This window comes from Nilaparvata lugens, chromosome 1 (genome assembly GCF_014356525.2).
Source record: "Nilaparvata lugens isolate BPH chromosome 1, ASM1435652v1, whole genome shotgun sequence".
Taxonomy (NCBI): Eukaryota; Metazoa; Arthropoda; class Insecta; order Hemiptera; family Delphacidae; genus Nilaparvata; species Nilaparvata lugens.
The window spans coordinates 34,612,881-34,635,166 of NC_052504.1; the positions used below are offsets into that span (position 1 = coordinate 34,612,881).

A 22,286-nucleotide genomic window follows, 5' to 3' on the forward strand; every position below is an offset into this window, starting at 1 on the left:
TCAATAGACCTGATATAAAAAATATCAACATACAAACACATATATTTTTGTTTTTATTAAATATGAATTGGAACATCACTGATACTAATTTATATCAGTGAATACAACAATAATTTAGCGAACTAAAATTAAAGCGTACTAATGCGCAAACTAACTTATTGTTAAAAAATCATATGGATAGAATGAATGAACAAAAAAATAATTCATTAGAAGAATGAAAATAAAATTTATAACAAATTGAGTTATTTTAATACATTAAGAAGATAGAATGATTTACAAATAGAGGAACTTAGTTACATTATCGAAAACAATCTATTTTTGCAGACTTGTGATTTAGCAGTTAATGGTCCTATTCAATTGCAATTTCTTTATGAAGCGAGCACTAAAGCTAAACAAATATCACAAATGTCACTATATTAATTGGAGAGGAGAAGAATTTAATTTCTTAGTTTCTTGATAGCCTAAACTCTGCTGTAACATACGAGTAACATAATATATCACATTGCAATTGCAATACATATTGCAACATCTATTTAAATAATAATTTATAAACCTATAAAGCTACTAAGTTATAAAAAATTAGTAGTATTGCGGAGAGAACCGGAATCCAATTGCTATTTCTTAGTTTTTCTAAAAGACATTTGAAACAAAATAAGTTTTAGTCGTTTCCCCAAAACAATCATGCGATTCTTCGAAAGTGTCTTTTAGTGCGAGTAGCCTATTCCAAAATAAAGAAAAGCTTTTATACAATGGACAAAATAATCAAATCTGTTCAACAAAAACAATCTAAATATTGTTAACAATGGTTACAGAAATTTGTAATTCAGAATTGCGTTCAGTGCCACCAGAATTTCTCAATACTGTACGATGATACAAACATGAATTGATCCAAATGTGTTTCAATAAAATAACTCTATATAGAGTACTCATACAAAAACAAAAATAAAACTAAGACTAGAGTGAGCAAATACAATAACCTAAATGTAGAATGGCATCAACAAGACCTTAAGGGTGTGGACACAGAGAGCGGTTATCGTTCAGAGCAGTCTTCGGACTATATCTATATCGGAGTTCGGAGGATATAGATAAAGACATTCATATCTATCCTATATCTATAATAATTATCCTTCCAAGGCCGCTCGAAATCGGAACGCCTGTCCGCTCTTTGTGTGCATACACTCTTAATTAGAACTAAATCAAGAATGAATAATAATCAAATTGCTGAAGAAAAGACTGAGAGCATGAGGCAAGTATTTGAAAGTGTCCCCAAGAAGCCAGAAATATTTTTAAATAGAATGTAACTATTTACTATTCAACAATCAAATAAAAAACAAAAACAAAGATCATCACAGAAAGAATGAACTGAACATTTGATTTTCCGCTAGTAGAAGGAAAGCAATCACACCTTTCACTTGTAAACTAATTGGTAATTTTGTATAGTCATTATACGAGGGTCATTTTTTCAACCTCAGATTAGCCATAAATGAAAGATGAACATATAGAGTGAGGCATATGTTTAGGAACAGCTTATGTTTCTATCACAATAATAATTTCACAAGTTTGATTGGGATCCTATTTGAATAGAAAAACAACTTTTCTATGGCTTCAAAACTTTGGTCCGCTATCTTGGATCCGAGATTTTTAATTCAACGTCACTTTTTTAAATGGGAAGGTGGTCATGAGATAGATGATTTCGAATTTCAAGAGAAAATATTAATGGCGAAAACCGCACATCGATATCTCAAACCGTTTCAAAAATACCGTAAATAATTTACAATTATTGTAAATCTAAATATTATTCAAACTATTAAATTTTACTTTTTTTATGTTTCCAAACATTAGCACTTAACATTCACATACACTTTAAACAGTAAAGTTTGATCTGCCAGATTTTCAATGTACTCATTCATTGAATTTTTTATGACTTATTGGAATAGTTTAACCAATTTTGAAATTGGTTTAAAAATGACGGATCAGAATATTGAAGTCACAGAAAAGTAGATTTTTTATTAAAATACGATAATGCCCAATCGAACCTTTGTCAAATTATCCTTGCAACAGAAATATTAAGCTGTTCCCATATATTGAGGCATTCATCATACCAGTTGCCAGCCTACTAAAATCCTATTCACCAAAATGTTGCCGCCAATAAGTTCAAGTGAACTATGACGTTGTTTTGGAGCTCCTCCTCCTCATTAGTTTGGAAGCGCTACCTTCCAAGTCATGTCATGAGTTTGGGGAAAAGCTGTAAGATACTAATGACCAAGTCAGGTCTGTTCAGTAGGTGATCGATAATATTTGATTAGCTGAAGAAGCCGTTTTGAGGTTTAGTTACACGAGCACTTGACCGAGTTGTCATGAATCACTAGATTCCGGAAGTCATTTCAACTGACGTCATCATTTTGACACCATTGACGCACATCATCATTGGTCAAGGATTGTATACAGTCTAGTATACAGTCAAGGATAGTATATAGACTGTATACTATCCTTGATCACTAGTACCGTTTTCTGCGCAAACTTGAATCATTCTTCGGTAGATTTATTCTGAAATATTGCCTTTTCTTGGAGGTTGCAAAAATTGACCCTTTTATGAACAATGTGGATAACAGGGGAACCGATACCGGAAAATCGCTTTTGAAAGATCTCATTTTGGGGTTTGTAATCCCAAAATAATATTAGCATGATATTGCATCAATAATTTATTATAAAAACAGATTTTTGGAATAGCCTATGGAAGCGATTCTCCAAATCAAATTAATTAAGCAGCTGCCTCTTCTTTACCCAAATTTCTTTCATTCTCTCTGACTGGATGCGTTTCCTTTCTTCTGACCATTTCACTCTCCGCCGTTTCAAGTCTCTATATTTATCTTGTGGCTGTTCTTTCCTATAAATAATAAAGTGAATGTGATAACCAAGGTAACAGGTAAATTATACATTTTATAGGAAATTTTCATTTTAAATTGATTTAACAAAATTAAACTGAATTTTTACAGTTTAAGCATGTGGAATTAGTTTTTTAACGGGATAACCTCAATAGTCCCATTTCATGAGATCTCATCCAATTTTTTCATATCTATTTAATATTATTACATTTCTTTTTATTTAATTTTATTATATTAAGATATATTTTTGTTTACAAAATTGTTTCCGTATTTATTAATGAAATTACTATTTGAACATACAGTTCATTTGTTAGAAGAAAGAGTTTGAAGCCGAATTCGCATCAACAGTGACAATGAAAATATAATTTCTACTAGTTCTAATTGGACTAATCCCACTCAGCCCGGCCGAGTGAGTAGGAATTACCATTACAAATTAGGGGAATTATATTTTCACAGTTCACTTTTTTCTATCAAGTAACCCATGTCAGAGATGTTTATTAAACATGAAAAAACATTTACAATATGGAAAAAAGTCCTTTGAATACTTGGATTATTTTGTAGCATCCCACTATAGTCTATGCATATGTCGGGATGCATTAATTGTTCACTGTTACTGTTATGTGCGAATCCAGCTTTATCCTGCTACTGCCAACACACTATGTACCCTTATGTTGGCAGTGAAGAAAGAAAATTAGTTTGTAATATATTAATGAAGGAAAGTAGTGAATACAAAACATTTACTAAATTATTCTATTTTACATTATTTTCTACTTTTATATGTTTTGTAACTTGTATTTAATTTATTTTCACTGTATTGTAAATTGTTTTTGTTTTGCATGGAATTACTATTCTAACAGGAGCTGCCATCCACCAGCACAACGCAAGGCACATACATAGAATTCCAACAGATAGCATAGGAGAAATTAATAGGAGTTGAATGCTAAATGGAATTCATTCATTTATTTTATAGAACACTATAATCATAAGACAATTATGACATTGGAGGAAAAAATAGGCTGAGCCTGTACTATTTCTCTCCAAGAATTTTGATAAAATGTTAATGTTGTTAAATATATGGACAGAAACTCTACAACGCCTTGCCAGAAAATATAAGAAATTCTCAATCACTTCGAGTCATTCAGGTCTAGCCTACAGTTGCGAACTAGATGCCTATACAGCTATCACAGCTTCCTTAAAACTCAAGTAAATCTAGAGCCGATTCAGCTTAAAATTAATTGATAGGAATTATAAAGAAGCAGAAAATCCTTCTGGAAAATTGTATTAGCCATAGCGTAGTGGTCTAACCATATTGTTCAATCAAGTACTTGCAAGAGATCAAGAGAGATCCATATTACTCTCAATGAATTGAGATTGAAAATGCATAACCATAATGATTACTCAATAGATTGCTTTGCTCTTGTAAAATAATTGAAAAAATCCAATCAATTAAATATTTAGGAATAGTTATAGACCAAAACTAGAAATGGAACTCACATCTACTCCACCTCTGCTCAAAATTAAAGTACCTGACATATACTCGTATTTTACAAAACCAATAGAATTTAGCATCCTGGAATTATTTGAAATATTTATTTCGCTTATGTACACTCTTGTTTATGTATAGTATTGAGGCAAGGGGAAGCCCACGACACAAACTTCAACAAACTTTTTGTTCTACAAAAACACATCATGAGGACAGCACTGGCACTGGGAAGGCTAGGAATGTAACCGAGTAGACTATTATTCAAATAAATCTACCTAGCAACATTAAGACAATCATACATGAAAAATGCAATTTTTTAAATTAATAATAACAAACATAAATTTACAAACCATATTACTCCACACGTCCAAATGCATCAAATAGGCTACTTAAACGTCATTTAACTAGACTTGCAAACACCAACTTCTACTATCATAGTTTAAAAATAGATTACCAGAAAGATTCATTGAAAATAAAATCAAAAAAGTTTAATATATGGGGTGAAAGACTGGGTATACGGGCAGGTGAAGCTTGAAGAGTAATTATTGCTTACATTTTTTTAATGAATTTTGCGCTACAATTATTATTGTTTTTATTTATTCATCTACGCACTAGTATGTTGTACGGTATCATCTTTTTTATTTTGACCCATTTTCCTGTCATATAGATATTTCTCAATTGTATTTGTAATACTATTTGAACTTCTTTCCAGAGCTTAAGCTTAAGGCTTTTCTGGAAGGGCCTGCCTCATTATTTTATTTATATAGTATGATATTATTATATTGTAATATATCCTGTACATTTTTGAAGATGACAATAAAATTATTTCAATTTCAAAAAAAAAAGATCAAACGATTAAGCCGACCGCTACCGCGCACTCTTAATAATAATATTCTTGAACTCTTTTTCATGTATTGAATAAGGTTCAAATTTACATCACATTTTTCAATTATGAGAACGGTCTTAAAAAATGCAGTTTACTGTACTGGGAAGTACAGCACAGTTTGTGAAAATATTCCCAATTGTTTTAGATAATAAAGTTGCCTAGAGAAAAATTGAGTAGAATTTCTAATTAAGTGCAGGTAGATTATCCAACAGCCAACCAATCTAGTAGTTTCTATTTATTCATTAATCGACTGGTGTGTGTGATAGAATCAATGCCTCATTAATGAAGATGAGAAAGAAAAAACAAGTTTTATTTACGTTTCTCGATGAGATAATGAAACAGAATTTACTTATGAAAAAGTTTCTAACCCTATAAATATGTGTATTATTTTCTTCACTCTGGTTATGCAGTGGTCAGATATTTGTATTAAACAAACCACTTATTAAAGCATGACAAGGACCAGAAGAAAAACATAGAAAGGTACAAAAAACAAAACATAAAGGAATAAAATGCACCCTTGATCTTGCCACCACCATTACTTCAAACAATCTCATTACACTAAAACAATAGACAATGTATTCACAAAACGTTAATTCTGATTATATACATATATTTATCTATACTCGAATTGATTAAAATTCTGTATTGGAATAGCATAAGAATCAGACTCTCTTCAGCAGTCCAATAAAATGTTTCATTTATGACTGAAGAGAAATCAATTTTTGAAAATAAATCATTTGCAGGTTTTATAACAGCAGAAGATGAACAGAGAATACAGAATTTAAAAAAAATAATGAAAGGAAAGATAAAAATAATAACAACACAGAAGCACACAAAAATTAGATAGAAAAAGTTGGCTGCGACTTCTGCTCGTTGACTTCTTGCAAATCTAATACTGCTGTATTAGATTGTACTGCTTACTTTCCGATATTAGGCCTATATTATTCGACTCAAAACTCATAAAAATTGAAACGTTGTAAAAGTCAAGTCACGAAGTTGCAGCAACATAAAAATTTGAATGCAAATCAACATGAAAATTCATGCTCAACACAAAATTTCAAACCAGTCTGAAAATACCAACAGCGACACAACACCAATCAAAACAATCAATCAACACAAAATATCAAACCAGTTTAAAAATATCAACAATGACACGACACCAATCAAAACAATCAATCAGTCAAGAGAGGGATTCAATCAATCAATAAATGTCCGTCAAAACATCAATTCATCGATAAAATCTAAGGATGTCGTACAATATGAACAAATAATAGAAACGACCAAACAGGGTAAATACAGACAACATGACATAAATAAGGAGGCAACTGAAGACTTCACCAGTGAACATCATGTGTGTCGTTCATGAGCAATGAGCACATTAGGCCTATTCAATCAGCGTCACCGAGTCGGACGAGTTGGATTCATTGGGTGGCGATCCAACTGCAGCTTCACACCTGCTAAAAACATACAATATTCATCATAGTACTTCTCAGATCTGACCCCCACCCACTTTGGTAGCTCACGTCAATTCAATTTCTGCATCGTACATTTCTGTAGTACACAAGCTCTATTGTGTAGGCTAATGAATATAAAATATAGAAGGTATCCAATAAAACTGTGAGGTATGCAATAAATGTTAAATTTTTCTATCTGCTTAGAAATTGTATGAAGATTTATTGTTTCGTAGGAGAAAAAAATCATTATCACAGTACAAAACCATTCACCAGTTCAATATTCAATGGATAAAATACTCATCTAGACTCCCAGGAAAAGTATAGTTGTAGAAATGATCTTTCAAATTAATAAAAAAATAGTTCAAAATGATTAAGCAGTGTTGCCGGCCAGATAGCCGAGTTGACTAGGGCGTTGCAACCTTCAGTCTGCTTGTGCTACCTGGTCGCGGGTTCGAATCCCGCTGAATCCCAGGCATCATTTCCCATCGAATCCCATCAAATAGTCGTTTGATCATCTCATAATTCACCCTAGCACTTTCCATTACCCACGCAAAATCAAAAAGCTCATGTGGGCATCATCCGCAAAAGAAAAAGTGTTGAGGGCATTCAGATATACTAGTATAACAAATAATTGATGCAAATTCGTTAATTTTTGGCTTTGAATAATAATTGTCACAGTACAATAACATTTGACAGCTTTATACTCAATAGATAAGATACCCATGCGTACTCAGGAAACAACCGATATTCAATTCAAGTGAGCTAGCCAAGTCACTCGATATTATTATTATATATTGCAATGATCACGGATGGAACATTTGGCTAAAGTATAAAATTCTAAGTACTGTATTCATATTTAATAGCTTCATGTTCAAATACTCTATTAGTTTTATTTAATGAGTAGTTTTTTAAGCACAGATCCCTCCATTATTTCTAATCATTGAGTTTCCTTTGTTGAGTATGGAAGGATTGAGTATGAAATAAGGGCTGGGCCTGGACCCTACTTTTCTATAAAAAAGCAAAGGCACTTGCTCTTCTAAATTATACCAAGAAAAAATTCGTGCATAAGGTATTGATAAAAAAATGCTATGGTTGAAGTTTAAAATGTCTGATTTATTTAATAAAATAATCTTGACAGTAGAGAACGTAAACATTCAGCAGATAGTTGTTTAATTTAAAATGAATATAAGAGCTTCTAAGATGTATTTCTCAAGAAGCATACTGCTTTATTGCACAGAAAAAATACTTCTCTAAATAAAAGTATAACATTACGATTAAGGCAACTACTTTGTACTTTAGTTATGTTCTAAAGACTTTGGTGTAGATTATCATCTAGCAAAAGGTGTACCAATTGCACTAATTCAATACTAATAAACTAAACTTACAAGCAAATGCAATCACAATATAAAATATATATATATATGGATAATGCTGTAACAATAGTCCACTGGTCAAAAACGTTAAGTAAAGACTAATATCGATAACAAACTACAAAAAAGAAAAACACCTATTTCAATGCCCGGCACTAACTTGGAATATAGTTTGGAAGATGGATGCATTCATCGAATGCTCACAGCTATTTCGTTTCAACAGCGACATTAATTACCGTATGTTGTAAATGTTGGTTCTGATCAACGTCATTGATCGTCAGTCCAGTAAAATCTCGATTAATATTAACTCTTTCAACCGCCACTCTCCGTTTCCTGTCAGTCCTGAAGTGTAATAATTGTAGTACATTACAGAATTAATTTTGATTGTATGAAAATGTATCGTTAATTAAAATTTGTTCGTTTTTTATTATTGAATAGTTTTATAAGAATATATTATTTTATAAGTTTTTGGTGATGGCTTCACAAGAGCCAGTTAAATTTTAATCGTGATTAATTCCACGAGAAACAATCAGAGCTTGCGAAAAAACCTTCTCTGATTGGTTCTCGTGAAATTAATCACGATTAAAATTTAACCGGCTTTTATGCAACCGGGCCTAAGTAATAATAGAAATAATATCGGGGCACCGAGCTTCGCTCGTTATTTATCTTTATTGATAAACAGAACACAATTCTCTACAAAATAGTGGTGTTTATATTTTACAGCTGGCTATAGCTTGATGAATTTCAGAGATGCGATATTTTGATTTTCCACAGAATCGCTCGCTCACTTTATACTATCCACAGACGACGAGAGTCTCAGCTGTTTCAGCCAAGGATGAATTATCCTTTTAATGTCATGCAGCGAGTTTTCCCAAGGATGAGACCTAGTGCAATCGAATTTTTATATCATAAACCTACTATGTTCCAAATTTCGTGAAAATCGTTAGAGCCGTTTTCGAGTTCCGTTGAACATAAATAACCAGATATAAAAATATGAACAATATACAGAAATTGCTGGCATAATAGGATAATAGTAAAAATGATAGAACTAATTTGAATAAAAACATGTGTTCATTATAGGTTTTTATATAATTTTTGTAGTAATTCACTTTGCAGTTTAATTGACTAAAAATTGTAATTTTATACTTCATGGAATACTATTCTTATCATTAAATCATTTCTGCATCCGTCATTGCAATACCCTAAATCTAGATATCTTTACTATCTAAAGTATTACCCTAAATATTTATATTATGGAGTGACCTCCACATTTATATTATAATTTATTCCCTACAATTCTCGACAGATGAAAATCTTAAAACCAATTTATAGCGTTTTGGATAGTTGAAATACGACTATCCAAATTTGTTGAACTCTTTTAATCGTTAAATATCGCAAAATATCCATAGAAAAAACTACTTAGTTTCTTCTGCAAATAAAACTACCCAAATTCGTGGTTGTTAATCAGTCATGAAATGTCTAGTGTATAAACTAACCAGTTTCTTCGAATAAAACAATCCAAATCTGATAAACTACTTGTGATGAGTCATAGCTCAATATTTCATTGCAAATAGCTTATTCAGTTTCTTCTCCTTCGAATAAAACCAACTAAAAACTATCCAGTTTTTAAGTATAAAACAATCCAAATTTGATGAACTTCTGATAGATCAATAATTGTTGATTCCAAATAACCTATTCAGTTTCTTCTTAGAATAAAACAAACTAAATTTGATGAATTCACAAAAATGTATATTGCAAAAAAAACTATTAAATTTCTTCTTCTTTGAGCAGAAAATAATGCAAATAAGTTGGATTGGTGAATGGGCAAGAAAAACTATTCAGTCTCTTGGTCGTTCTCCTGGAAGAAGGGCTTGTAGTCGAGGCCATCGCGCGTGACTCGACCGCCACGACGCTTTTTGCGCCTCTTCTGGCCGAAGACGCAGGCGTCCTCGTCATAGACCTCGTCGCCCGACCCCTCGCCACTCGACTCCTGCATGTGGCCGACCCTGTGCGCCTGCAGCACCGCCTGTCTGCTAAACACCTGGTAGCACAGCTCACACGTGTACGAGTTGCTGCGCTCCCCCACGTCGTCTCTGCAACCAACCAGGCACTATAGTACACCAACACTCTGCTTTTCTATTGGCCCATCGCTTTAACACCTTGATGCAACCTTTTCCCGCTACTGCATTCGAATTAGGGGTTTTCAGTTCCATTACATTCAACAGCTGGAGATATTAATTTGATAAAGATATCTTTATTTGGGTCTGAAGATCAGTTTATAAGAAATGATGCTTCTTGGAGAATCCATTCATAGGGAATATCTATCAGCTTATTTAGTGTGTATCTCACTAGAAACACCATTGCATATTGATCGTCTAACGAGTCATATAAAACCTCTTCCACTGTCTAGACCGTAGTCTTGACGTACGAGGTCTTTATTCAATTCTTTAATTTCTCCAATCAAAATGATGTTCAGAATAATTCCAAGTGGTGATGTGCTAAGCATCCCTTCCACATATGTGAAGTTCTATAGTAATGGAAGGCTTGGTTTGGTTCCGTCGAACTTTTCTTCAATTCCTTGAGACTCTTGATAAATCAGATTCCATATCGATTGACAGAAAATAATATGATACGTGATTATCGTTCATTGAATAACCATGATTTGACCAAAAATGTCGAATGGAAGCTAGTATAATTTTCTGAATTCTATAGAGAATCTCAAGTAGATCAGCTTATACATCCATCATATTTTTAATAAACTTCACACATCACAAATAAAATTCCAGACAGTTTTCAGGCTGCTCGAAGTTTGCCAGGTCTGCTAGTTATAGAATAAGCTGCTACTATGATAAAATGTAATATTCACTAAGGTTAATTGCTTGTGGATGAAAAATGTGGTCAAAATCTACTCTGTACGCTACAATCATTATTAATCAAGAGTAAAGTAACATAAAACGCATTACATTCTAAGCACAAAGATAACCTGCAACTGCAATTCTAGGCCAATGACACACTCTCATAATTATATGCAAATACATTACTTTCTAACAGTCATAGTCTATCAGGGCAGATCATCCGAAATACGTTCAAAAGGTTTACTCTTCATAAAACCGTAACATTTTTAAAACGTGATAATTGAAGAGTGGGTTAGACTGTGTCTTGAAAAGTTAATTAAGCCTGAAAGATCTAATTTCAGAAAATATAGGGTTTTTCGGTGAAACGGTAAGATTTCGATAGCTGACTAATTATCGAAAATTTATTTTTTCAACTCAATGGTCATAAATGTGAAAGGAAAAGGTTGCCATTTACTTTACAATAGGTGAAAAACTGTTTTATTATAACATCTGCTAAATGTCCTCCATTGGAATCTTTGCAATTTTCAAGTTTCTCAATACATCTAACAGCATATGACTAGTCTTCAATCAAATGCATACTGGAACTCATTGCTTTTGGGCTAGAATAGTTCTTATTCCCGTGTTATGGATCGAGCAGTGTGACTTTTCGCTCCGAATATAACATTGCAAAACTACAAAAGTTGCCATATGAAAATCTTGAATGCTTTATTTCCAGGCGGCGTAATTTCATAAAACAGGGATAAATCAGTTCCCGCCCCCGCGCCGAAAATTTGAAAACGTGCAACATTATTCCATGGCGTTACTTGAAAAAAAAGAAAGTTTTTTGGAAACTCCATCCAGAACTATGTCAGTATTGAGTGCACCAATGGTCACTTATATTGATAGTATCCAGTTAGGTTAAATAGTATCGAGTATCGATATTTTCATCGATAGTACTGGTGCATTCGAAGTGTCTCCCAAATCGAGACTAATCTTGCAAAATCTTTCTTGAACACAACTAACTGCTAACCTTGCACAGTCAGTGCTGCCAAAAAGCAGAACTCTTGATGAAGATAATGACATTTCTGTATTATTCATATAAATGATTCACTTACCGTTTACAGTTATTCATCATATTGTCGCAAACATGAGTGTAGGCCACGCTTTTGGTTAAGAACGACTGATTACAATAAACGCAGGTGTAAATCAGTTGACATGATCCTGAATCCGGCAGAGGAATAGCCGTTTCTTTCAAGTGCTTTGGTTTCTCTCCATTCACCCCACTTCCAGTAGCTTCCTGGGAATTTTCATCATCTCTCGGTGGATGCTTATCGCCGATAGGCGTTCCATTTTTCGAAACTCTTCTTTTTTTTATCCTCTTCTCAGTTGATCTTGATTCTGTTTCTGTATTACTGGAATGGAATAATTTTTTATTGTAGCCACTTCTGCGGTCATCAAAGGCATTACCTTTTGTCACAAATTACAACAAAATTTAATACAATATCAAGTATTGAGTGACACAATTGAGTATCACTATGTAATAGTTTAAACTCATAAAACTGGCCAACTCATAACTCGTGGATTGTATAAAGTGGATTGCAATTATAAAACATTTATACGCATTTAAACATTTACATGTATACCACATGTAGCATATTTCCTGCCATACGAATTGCATGTTTTTGAAAATGTGATCTCCCAAACTTCTAAATTGTTTCGGAAGTGAGTTTAATAGATTTACACCAACAAACTGAAGTGTTTTTTGTGCGTTAGCATAAGCATAGCGGTAGGTGATCAAATTTTTCTACTTGTTGTTTGTTGATTATGAGCATCGCCTTGTTCTACAAGCGTATCTCAATTCTCTTTCATGTAGATCAGACATTCATAGATAAACAAAGATAGTAAAGTCAATATCTTCAGTTCCTTGAAGATCTCTTTGCATTGAACACGTTTTAGAAAATCACATTTAAGTTTAATAGCTATTCTATGAATTCTTAATAGTTGAGAGCTGTGTGCCTTTGAACACCAGAGTGTTGTACCATTTGTATGATACGCAAGTGTGAATTCATGTAAACCACATTTAAAACATTTACGCATTTAAACATTTACATGTATACCACATGTAGCACATTTCCTGCCATACGAATTGAAGACTGATCAAATCAAATTCATTTTCCATATAAACAATGTGATGTTATATTTAAAAGTAGCTTTGTTCTTAAATTAAATTTGGACGTTTCAATGAAATGTACGATATTTTTTGTAGCTTTGAACAAATAAAAAAATATTTTGTCGCTTCAATTCAAATTAATAAGTTGAAAAAAATAGATACTATCGAGTGCCCTTTAATATTTCTCAGTGTATAACAAGTTTCAATTCATGAAAACAATTCTCAAATGTCATAGTTTTCATGTCTTTCATTCAAAAATAGCTCTCATGAATTGAAACAGTTGAAGCACTAAAAAAATATAAAATTGAACTGATATTTATATTCATGGCAAAAAATACTCAGTGTGGGTATTGCATTGTATAGGCTGGAAGGACGTAGAGGATCTTCAATAAAACTATCCGTCACCTAGTTGCTAATGGCCGCAGCCAAAAAACTCAGTCTCGAGCATCCAATAAATGGATCTGGAGCTTTTTCATGGAGTAACAGTAGCACACGACATAACAATCCTTATGGTTGCCATTGGAAACCAGGTGCAATACAATGCAGTACCTACACTGAGTATTTTTTCCACTTCAATTCAGTCATAAGTTGAAATAAATGGAAATTCTACCTAGGGCATGGCATTTTATCAGTGGAGGCTATTGTTTAATATAGCTGCGCAAGGTCTACTGTTCACAGAACAACTAGTAAGCTTAATATATTGTTTGTTTGTAGACTGTGTCTCCTGTTTACTGTGATACGGTTTGAATTTGACTTGTTATGTTTCTTGGCAACATTTATTTTTGATATCCATTAAGAGATTCCAGGGTTGGTGAAAATCATGGAAACCGCTTAATAACATTTTTTGCATGGATAATTTTACAGTAAATTAATTGGGGATTCTTCTGCAATTGAAAAAAACTTATTTTCTGTCACTTCAAAATTTTGGTCCACCGCCTGGGATCCACCATTTTGAATTCAACTTCATTTTTTTAAATGTCAAGGTGGTCATATTAATGATTCCGATACAGAATTTTAAAAGAAAATGAATGCAAAAACCGTGAATTAATGGAAATTTTATCCCCTACATCAAAGCTACTATAAAAATGAAAGGAAACCCATCAAATTGAAGAAAACTTAATGCTCTACAAACCTACGATAAGCATACATTTTGAAAGAGCAAAAATTGTTATTTTTAAATCTGTTATTTTACACTTTCAAGAGCACTGAACACTGAGCAATGAGCACTTTAAAAACTCCACCTAACAATAATTCAATGAGAAAGACAGAAAAGTAGTTCTTTAACTCAGATAGGATCCCAAATGGAACCTACAGTCAAAATATCATTGTGAAAGAAATATCAATCAATCAATCTTTTATTATCAAGGAACATAAAAATGTTACAAACAACGTCATTTTCTACAATAGCTTATACAAAGAACGACGATACAATTAGCAACAGTGAAAATAATACAATATAATAATAGCAGACACTAAGACGCCTAACACCCTTAACAATTATCACAGTTAGCTTTGGTCAGACAAAAAACTCTCTCACAGAATACAGGCACCTTTCCAGTAGCAAATTCCTCAAGTGAGTCTTGAATTGTAGAACGTTCATTATTCGAACGTCCACATCAAGTTCATTGAATAGCTTTACCAACATGTATTTCCAATTTTTCTGAGAGCTTGTATATTGATTGCTCTCAATTCTAACATTTAAGACTGCTTCTTGTGGGGTAACTATGGATATCACCATTTACTCTGAAATTACTCAGGTGCTTTTTAACATATAAACAACACGAAAACATATAAAGTGAAGGCAGAGTCAATAACCTTAATCTACGGAATAGTGCTCTACATGAAGCTTGGGGTGGTTCATTACAGATAATTCTTACATCCCCCTTCTGCAGTCTGAAAAGTGTGATAATTGTGGAACAGTTTCCCCACAATTGTATGCCATAAGCTAGGTGAGTAAAAACATGAGCGTAATACACACTCATTAAAAAATCATGGCTCACAATATGTTTCAGTCTGCGCAATACAAATAAACATTTACTCAGTTTCCCAGCTATGTATGTTATATGGCTCTTCCAACTTAAATTTGTGTCCAGCAAAAACCCAAGAACTTTAGAGAGCCTATGTCGGTGGACCTGTTGTTGAAGCTGAACTGTAGATCGTTGCTTGATCGTATCAAGCTGTTTTCATAATTTTTTATCTACCATGTATATTCATTTGAAAATAGCATGTAACCCCTGTTTTGCAATTCTGAGTTGGAAATTTACAGAAAAAAATTGAAATCTCGTACCAGCAACCAAGTGCTTTCAATTACGCTAAGGAATCATTTGTAGCAAGCTCTGTTCGGTTGGGCTTTTATCGTTGCGATAATTTCAAATTACAAAATAGATAAAATTCTTTTAATTATTAAATTAAATTTTATTTATTGAATAAAATTGGAATTTAACCATCCTCGGTAAATTTAGAATGCAAATTTTGGATCAATGCTTTCAATGCTTGCATTGTATGTTTTCATATGCTTTTCTCCCCACACATTCTATCACTATCACTAGAGTAAAATCTATTTCTACGAGTTGTCGAAAAATAAAAACGCACGGAATATGTATAATCCAAATTCAAACCATTTACAGACATTTTATGTAAAAGTGTGACTTATTTCATTAAAAAAAAACAACTTACAGTTTGGTCGTCTTTCATTTTCAAGAACGTTTCTTGCACTTTTACACAATTTAAACAGAACTTTTCGAAATCGCCAATAAGCATCGCGCAACGAAAGCATATCATAGATGGAAGTTTGTCATCTTGGGGAATCTGAAAAAGATAAAATTGATGATAGCAAGAGTAAATGAAAACAACATATTTTTCAAGCCCATTCCACATGAAGTTTTCTGTATAATCCAATACGGTATATATTGTTCAGGAAGCCAATTAATGGTTAGCCAGGACATATTTTCAGTGGTGACATTTTGTTGTTGCCAAACAATGAATTATCTTCGATGATGTTATACTAAAAGCGTGTTTAGATAGCAGTCAGAAATAAATGTCTGTGAAGTTATCTAATTATTTAAATAGAAGTACTGCAGATTTATCATGACAGTCAGTTTGGCTGCGAAACCACACGCTATTCCCACACCTGCTATGCGCATATATCATGAGATGTGAGCAATGACAGGTAGGAAGGCAAGTATAACTGAGTTTAGCCTGCATTGGAGTAAAACCACCCACAGAAACGTCATCATCCCAGACGTGGGCACTGTTGGATAGTTCCGGTGTTACGTTAGCCGGATGTATCCTCCAAACTGTCTACAAGCCTGGAAAAATACTCGTTTTTCACATAATTATATATACATATCAAAGGTGGGCGCATGCACGTTCACCGAGCAGGGCAACGAGTGCTTTGGTAAGAGTCCAGAGAAGAGGATTTTTTACATACTGTAATCCTACTTCCAAAGACTACTTCCAAATCCTACTTCCAGGGAAGGGGGTTCCCTAGGTACAACCTTAATTACCATATAATAGTCTGGACTAGGGTTGCCACCTTTTTTAAAGAAAAATAAAGTACATTGGTAAACACAGGCCTAAAAAATATAGTACATTATGTTTAAATAAAGTACATGTCATTTTTACCTGTATATTCAAAAAGTAAGCATAGTTCTTTGTGGCATTCTTATAGACTCACAAAAATACACATTATTGACATGAGTAATAGTATTTTTTTTTTATTTTAGAGCTCGAATGTGCTCTTGGGAAAAATAAATAAAGGAAGCTTGATGTTTTTAATAACTCTTATAAGTAGCCCATGCAAATAAAGTAATTTTGAATGGATATTTAAAATACAATACAAATGTAATTGTAAAACCATTAATTCACATATTTAATTTAAGTCTGTCAAAAGGAATTTTTCCAAAAGCTATGAAAGAGACATGTGTTAGACCATTACATAAAGGAGGCGACAAAACAAATGCCACCAATTACAGGCCTATTTCACTTATAAGCAATATTTCTAAGATTTTGGAAAAACTGGTAAAGAAACGTCTTGTGAATTACATGGAAAAAAACAACTTACTATCTAGGAATCAATTTGGTTTTCGTGAGGGGAGGAGTACAGAAGATGCGGTATTAGAATTGTCAAATTTTGTCACAGATAAGCTAGAAAATAACAAAAAATGTGCAGCAGTGTTCCTGGACCTAGCAAAAGCTTTTGACACTGTTAATCACAGTTTGCTGCTGAAGAAATTAGAAGCCATGGGAATTAGAGGAGTTCCTCTAGCATGGTTTAGATCATACCTCTGTGACGGGCGTCAAAAAGTCAAAGTTGAAGAACATCTCAGTTCAGAGGGAACGATGAAGTTTGGGATTCCCCAAGGAACAGTTCTTGGGCCAATTCTGTATTTGGCATATGCAAATGAGCTATGTTCAATTAAGATAAGAGGAAGAGTAATAGCTTTTGCTGATGATACGTGTATACTATTTGGAGGAAACACCTGGGAGGAAGTTTTTAATCTGGCACAGGAAGAATTGATCAAAGTCGATAAATGGTTAAGAGAAAATTTGCTTACAGTAAATGCAACAAAAACGAAATTTTTAGCCTTTTCTCTGACAGAACGGACGAGACCACCGGATTCTTCAATAATCCTGCATCACTGTGGAAGCACCAACAACCCGTGTGATTGCCCTTCAATTCAACAAGTCAATGAAATAAAATATTTAGGAACAATAGTGGACAACAAATTCAAATGGGACAAGCAAATTAATCTATCAATTACCCGGATCAGGAAGCTTCTCTACAAATTCTATCAACTCCGTAAAATCCTCAACTATGAGACATTAAAAACTGTTTATTTTTCTTTAGTGCAATCAATTTTAAGATACGTCATAATTATCTGGGGAGCTACGAATTTTACACATGTTGAACCTCTCTATAAACTTCAAAAACGAATACTAAAAATAATAGGCTTCAAGGAGAATCAATTCCCCACGAACATTCTTTTCAAGGACAGTAAAGTACTGAGTGTAAGACAACTCTACATCCAGGCTACCATCACGCGAATGAGGAGAAACAACGAACACATAAGACTGGCAGATCATAACCATCAAACAAGGCAGAGAAACACGTATTCAATAGTACCAAGGATGAACACTACATTTGGGCAAAGAAACTACACATATTTGGGACCAAAAATTTATAATTCAATACCAAGTTACATTAGGGAAGAATTCAATAGACACAGGTTCAAGAAAAGTTTATTTTCCTGGTTGGTTGATATTGGAGTGGAAAATTGTGAAAATTTAGTTAGACTGTAAATATTGAAACTATTTATTCTTCATTCCACTCTTTACTGTTTTTCATTTTTCTAAAAATAACCTTTCTTATTATTATCCTCAATAGAACATTAATATTTATTTACTAATTCCATAATTTTGTTTGTTTGTATTATACATTTTTACTCATTTTATTATAAAAAACTTTAATCCCATATCAGTGAATGAAGTTTGTAAATAGTAATTATTACACGCAATAAGCAACTAATTACTTATACCCCAACACATATAATATATAGTGGGGTGTATATTTATTCATTGAAATTATCATTTATTCATTGTTGAAACACCGCTGATTTATGTAGTTATATTACAATACTATATTATCAATATTCTAATGTTGCATTCAATCTTCATTGTAATTAATAAGTTTTCATAATATGTGAAATTTGCTGCATAATTGGCTGTTGTACTGTAATTTATTGTAGATTCGTGTATGAACCAGAATGTATTGTAACTTACTTGAATAAATAAAATTTGAATTTGAATTTGAATACATGAATATAATGGAATACAAAATGAGTTCAATAATGTATTTTAAATTTAATAAAAAATCAATTAGTTTTTCTTGACAATATATTTCTTATTGCTTTTGGCCATCATCAATAAATAGTTGCTACTGGTGAAGAGTTGCAAAGCATCTTTGCAATCAACATTCAAATTGAAATAAATCATTAGTTCATTATTTCTTATGAGATTCAAAGATGCTTTGCTCCTCTCATCTCTCCACTTATTATTCATCACAGAAAAAACCCATTCCACAAAATAATGCTGAAGTGGCAGGGATAGAGAGTAAATATGAAACCAATTTATACAAATTCTTGAACTCATCAGCATCACATGCACTGTAAAAATGTAGCCAATATTTAGTTTAAATCTGACAGTCTCCGCCAATCTACTAATCTATAGTGAGGTCCACGTTATAATGACAGTGGATAAAGATAGAAGAATAACGTTGCCTATCCTCTGCCTCAATTAATTATATATCTACATAGTCAAAAACATAATTGGCATCGTTGTGGAGCTAGAAAAGGATAGTACTACTACCTGCTTTGTCGAATAATAGACGAGGGTAGCAACACCTAAGTTAATCAAATACTGTCATTATAATGTGGACCACACTATAAAATGTTTTGATTTCCACTTACGTTATTATATAGTACTTTGTTGAGCAAAATAAAGTATTTTTGCGTACTTTATCTTGCTTACAAAGTATAAAGTACAATACTTTATAATATAGTACGGGTGGCAACCCTAGTCTGGACCCCCACTAGAAAACTCCCAGCCCCAGGGACGTAGTATTCTTACTCCCTTTGGTTGACTTTTACCTTCACCATGAGAACCAGCAACTCGCGGCTGGTTTATCCAGTACTTCCTGAGACGGGACAAGTTCTGATCCTCAAAGATTTTCAAGAACATCCTTATCTCCAGAGGCCAGCATAATAGTAGTATTATATAGTACTCAAGAATATAAAATATTTAAAAAATAAGGTGTAATTCTAGGTCCAGTGCCAAAATACCTGTGATCAAATTTTGGTTGGGATCGATTTAGGGTAGGCCTATGTTATTTTGAGCACAAAAATTAAGACCCGACGTGAAGTAGACCTATGCTAATCCACAAAAAGCAACCCACGCCGTGGGATGTTTTGTAAATCATTGCTAGGCTTTTCCAGACATCCGTCTAATACATGCAATGAATAATCCACTTAGCTGTGAGCTGATTGATTATAAATAATATTCTATCATAGCAATGGTTTACAAAACATGCCACGGTGTGGGTTGCTTCTCGTGGATTAGCGTGGGTCTACTTTGCGGCGGGCATAAACGGCAGCAATTTTGATTATCGAAATCATCAAATTATTATTTTCCTGATCTAAGTTTTTCTAACCTAAACTTTCCTAACCAAAACTTTTCTAAACTAAGCTTTCCTAACCTAATATATTTTTATTTATATACATATAAATAAGAAACGTTGAGCATTAAAAATCAACTTACTTTTAAAGAAGGAATAAATCTCTTAATTTTATCAATGTATCCAAGTCTTTTTTCAAACAGATTTACTTTGAACCCATTTTTAGAAGCACATAGTCTGCACATTGATTCTATATCGACATCCATTTCTATCTACTTTATCAATAAAGAATAAACAATAATAATTTCTTAAAAAAAACTAACAAGAGTTTAGGCTATAAGAGACAGACTACAAAATGAAAGAATGGTTGTTGTTGTTACTTTTTTGCCAAATAAACTTCTCATCTTTGTTGCTCGTTGTTACACCACAGAATATATACAGAATGGAAACTTGTAATCAAATGCCTATCTTACCAATGCTTTTTACATGACCCCAATACTAAACACGTCACGTGACCTTGGGAAGTTTCAATCCTGGTCTTCTGATTGGCTAGTGGCAGTGAACGAGATCAATTGATCCGGATCATTGAAGTGATCCGGACCTACCATCAATACTATTACAATGCGGCGCTTCCTAACAAGATGGCGGATTTTTGGCGTCAGGGTGTGACCAAGTTTCCATACTGTATGTATACTGTGGTTACACGAGAGCAACGAGAGGCTGGTTAAGCCAAGGCCAAAGTAAACATACAGTATGGAAACTTGGCTAGTACCCTGTCACAAAAATCTGCCATCTTGTTAGGGAGCGTCGCATTTTAATATAGTGAGGTCCACGTTATAATGGCAGTGAAGAAAGATAGAAGAAAAACGTTACCAAGTCTCTCCATTTTGCCACTGAGTGTACACAGCTGTTACTCAATTCATCCCATTAAATTTGATCTGATAATAATTATCATTTCCATCATAAAATAATCAATTTAATGTCAAATTAATCAAGACAATATATTTTTTCATAATTTGATTCAAAAATTTGCTTCTATCATCTGAGATCAGATTTTTATTTTTATACAAACCTGAAATGGCGGCTAGTTTAAAAAGCTGTGATACACCAATTTGAATTTCAAAGCAAGAGAAATTAAGTTATTAGGTATGTATTCTATTCCAATTTTTTTAAGTAATAGAAAAATATAAATCCTGTTCGCTGTTCTTCCATCTCAATCCACTGTCATTATAACGTGGATCTCACTATAGCAGTTAACTTACATTTGAGTAAAGGCAAAATGTTAATTAACTTACCATACACTTATGTGAGTAAATTATTAAAACTATATTATATATACGGGACTATCATTTATGAGGACTTGAAGAATCGATTATTGGTAACTTCAAAATCGCTTCAAATCATATAAATTATATTCCCTTAGTTAAACAGCCCAATATTAAACTGTATTCCAGCGCCAAAACATCATTTTCTCCTCTATGAATATTGAATTTCTCGCGCTAAAACACCTCAATGGCAGCCTTCAATTTCAAGAAATAGCTGGCATTGGGAAGGCATAGGCATTTTGGGTCTATACCTCTTTAAAGTCTTTGGTAGAAAGCATTGGTTAGATAGGCGTTTTATTGACAGTTTCCATTCTGTACCTTTTCTGTGCCAAGCTTCGACCATTAATATAATAGACACGGCTTCTCAATACCTCCACAATACATTGGGCAGAAGCAAACATAAACAGCCGTATGACGTCACATGAAGGAGCAAAATGGCTGGATATTCTTGTAGTCTACGGTATAGGCACGCTATCATATTTTTGTATTTTAATCAATTACCAGATGGTGATTTCTTTAAAAAATGGTGAGAAGTTGCTGTGCATATAACTGCACGGAGAGTGATAAAAAAGGAAGTGGGATTTCTTTTCACAGGTAAGTAATTATCTAAGCCACATTCTTTTCAAATTAGGCTCAAGTTATCATTCAATAAGTCAATGTTAATGAAGAATGCTCATGGTAATTGCTTGTTGTCCTTGTATAAAAAGG

The 22,286-nt window shown here is 33.1% G+C and overlaps 1 protein-coding gene and 1 long non-coding RNA gene across 2 annotated transcripts; both read right to left on the reverse strand.

The window, feature by feature from the left end:
* Positions 1-7,800: 7,800 nt before the first annotated feature.
* Positions 7,801-12,466, reverse strand: LOC111051845. The gene is made up of 2 exons (XM_039420071.1): positions 12,028-12,466; positions 7,801-10,171 (listed from the first exon to the last, which is right to left on the reverse strand). The coding sequence occupies exons 1-2, from the start codon at positions 12,045-12,047 to the stop codon at positions 9,913-9,915; spliced, it is 279 nt and encodes a 92-aa protein (XP_039276005.1). The 5' UTR covers positions 12,048-12,466; the 3' UTR covers positions 7,801-9,912.
* A 3,246-nt stretch (positions 12,467-15,712) lies between these two features.
* LOC120348805 lies at positions 15,713-20,677 on the reverse strand. The gene is made up of 2 exons (XR_005570393.1): positions 20,397-20,677; positions 15,713-15,890 (listed from the first exon to the last, which is right to left on the reverse strand). It is a non-coding gene; the product is annotated as an uncharacterized LOC120348805 (long non-coding RNA).
* Positions 20,678-22,286: the final 1,609 nt, after the last annotated feature.